This window comes from Enhydra lutris, unplaced genomic scaffold (assembly GCF_002288905.1).
Source record: "Enhydra lutris kenyoni isolate GAN:26980312 unplaced genomic scaffold, ASM228890v2 scaffoldscaffold3506, whole genome shotgun sequence".
NCBI lineage: Eukaryota > Metazoa > Chordata > Mammalia > Carnivora > Mustelidae > Enhydra > Enhydra lutris.
The window spans coordinates 1-2,263 of NW_019157590.1; the positions used below are offsets into that span (position 1 = coordinate 1).

At 66.0% G+C, this 2,263-nt stretch overlaps 1 protein-coding gene across 1 annotated transcript; it reads left to right on the forward strand.

Moving 5' to 3' along the window:
- Positions 1 to 474: 474 nt before the first annotated feature.
- On the forward strand, positions 475 to 2,059 carry LOC111140564 (beta-lactoglobulin-1-like; the record flags this gene model as incomplete). Its single annotated transcript, XM_022492778.1, has 3 exons — positions 475 to 607; positions 1,341 to 1,451; positions 1,955 to 2,059. Coding segments are annotated over exons 1-3 (349 nt in total), but the record flags the coding sequence as incomplete, so codon positions are not given.
- Between the last annotated feature and the right edge of the window lie 204 nt (positions 2,060 to 2,263).

Sequence of the window (2,263 nt, forward strand, 5' to 3'; positions counted from 1 at the left end):
GGCAGGGCAGGGTCCTGATGGGAGCCGGCTCCGTCTGGGTGGTTCCCAGTGCCCTCATGACCCCACCCCGGGCTCCGGGCCAGCAGGCTGACCACACAGGGTGGCCTCAGGTCTGTGGGCAGAGAGGCCCGTGTGGAGGCCGCTGGGCAGCCGTGGGGCCGGGGCCCTGGGGGCCTGGGCTGGTCCTGCCATGAGCTCTGTCTGTCCCTGGACAGTGGGGTGGGGTAGAAGAGATGGCTGGGTGAGTGTGGGGGGCAAAGAGGAGGACCCAACCCCCACAATTACCAGCCAAAGGCCGATCATCACCCTCGATTATGGGCACAAGGACACTCCTGGCCTGATTTCCCTCTGGTGTGCCCTCTCGCGGCTCTGTCCCTCTCGGTCACCTGCCGGGTCTAGAGGTCACAGTGCATGCAGCCCAGGCCCAGGCCTCCTTCCCGGGGCCCTCCTGGAGCCCGGCTTCTGCCCCCACCCATGGTTTGGCTCTACCACAAGAAGCCCGGCCAGCCGGCCCACAAAGAACCTTCTTTCAGGGAGGACGGTAGGTGTGCTGAGCAGAAGGTCATGGCCGAAAAAACCAAAGTCCCTGCTGAGTTCAAGATCAACTGTGAGTGCTGGGCTCCTGGGCCGCGCCGGACAGCCGCCGCTCTGGCTCGCCACAGGGCTGGGGGGGCCTGTGTTCCGGCCTGAGGGTGCCCTGCATTGCCAGCTCTCCCGGCCCCTGCCCCCACCTTCAGTGCTATGGGTGTAGAGCCTCGGTCAGGTCCCTTCTGGGCTGCTCTGACCCTGGCGGCCACAAGACCGAGCTTGCCGTCTGTGGCCAGGACCTCAGGGAGCATCTGCATCCGCCGCCCTCCATGCTGCCTCCTGGGCCTATCCTCCTGCCTGGCTTTGGCCAGAGGAGGCCTCAGGTGATAGCTGCTGGCCGGCCCCAGGGGCTCCAGCACCTTCTGCTGCACAGGGGCTGGGACGTCGGCCCTTCCTGCGATGCTGTGCCCCTGGCAGCCCACAGGGACACCCCCCACCCCCACCCCAGTGTGCCTCTCATCACCATGGCGACAGACCCTGCCCCCTCGGACCAACCTATTTCTGGAGGGTCCCCTTCTCCTCCCAGGGGCAGAAACCCACTTCTGAACCACTCTGGGCCCCAGGACACAGGACTGAGTGATGAGCGAGCCCTGTCTAGGAGGTGGCTCAGCATCTGTGGCGGGATCCGCGGTGAACAGGGAGGGCCGCACATCTCCCTGGGTCATGTGGGGTTCTGGAGAAGCCCCCCGCCCGGGCCGTGCCAGTGGTGGCCACAGAGGACCCCATACACCCCCACCCCGGTCTCTCCCCAGATCTGGAGGAGAACAAGTTCTCTGTGCTCGACACGGACTACGACAACTACCTGTTCTTCTGTATGGAGAGCACAGGCGCCGCCCAGCCGAGACTGACGTGCCAGTACCTGGGTAGGTCCCCCGGCGAGCACCGGCCGGCAACAGGCCTTGAGTCCCCAGGGGAGGCCCCCAGGGTCTTGTCAGGAGAAGGTGGGCAGGTGCTGAGAAAGGCGGTGTCTTGGGGCCGGTAGGTGGCTGGTCACCAGGACAGATGCCGGCCGGGGGGCCGGTTAGCAGCGAGCTCCCACGAAGTCCCCGTGTGACAGGCAGGCTCACAGCCCTTGCACACTGAGTTTCCTTTATTCCACCAAGTAACAAGTCAGATACAAAAACGTCTGTAAACTGTAACATCCTGAAAACAAGTATAAGGTGCCATTTCCCGGTCACAGGAACAGCACCACCATGTGCTCCCCGGGTCCCCTCAGCAGAGGCTCCCGGGTCTGTAAGTCAGAAGGCGCTGGTGCGGGACCCCCGGCAGCCCGGGGCAGGGAGCCCTCTGTTCCCAGCGCCGTCCCGGGAGGAAGGGGAGGGGACAGGGACCCTGGAGCCCAGGGCTGACCTGCCTCCCCCCACAGCCAGGACCCTGAAGGTCGACAACGAGGTCGTGCAGAAATTCGACAGAGCCCTCAAGACCCTGCCCGTGCACATCCGGCTCTTCTTCAGCCCGACGCGGGTAGAAGGTGATCCTCTCCACACCCCACGTCCCCGCTCGCCCCCGCGTGGGGCTCGCCCATCGGACAGCCGCGAGTGCTGGGCCCCACTGCCTCCCATGGTGGCCCCCCGCTTCCCAGACCACCCAGGATGGGGGAGTGGGAGGTGCAGAGCCCCCGAGGTGGTGTCCTCCCGCCCCACCCCCTCTGCCACACCCCTCTGGGCCCAGGGCT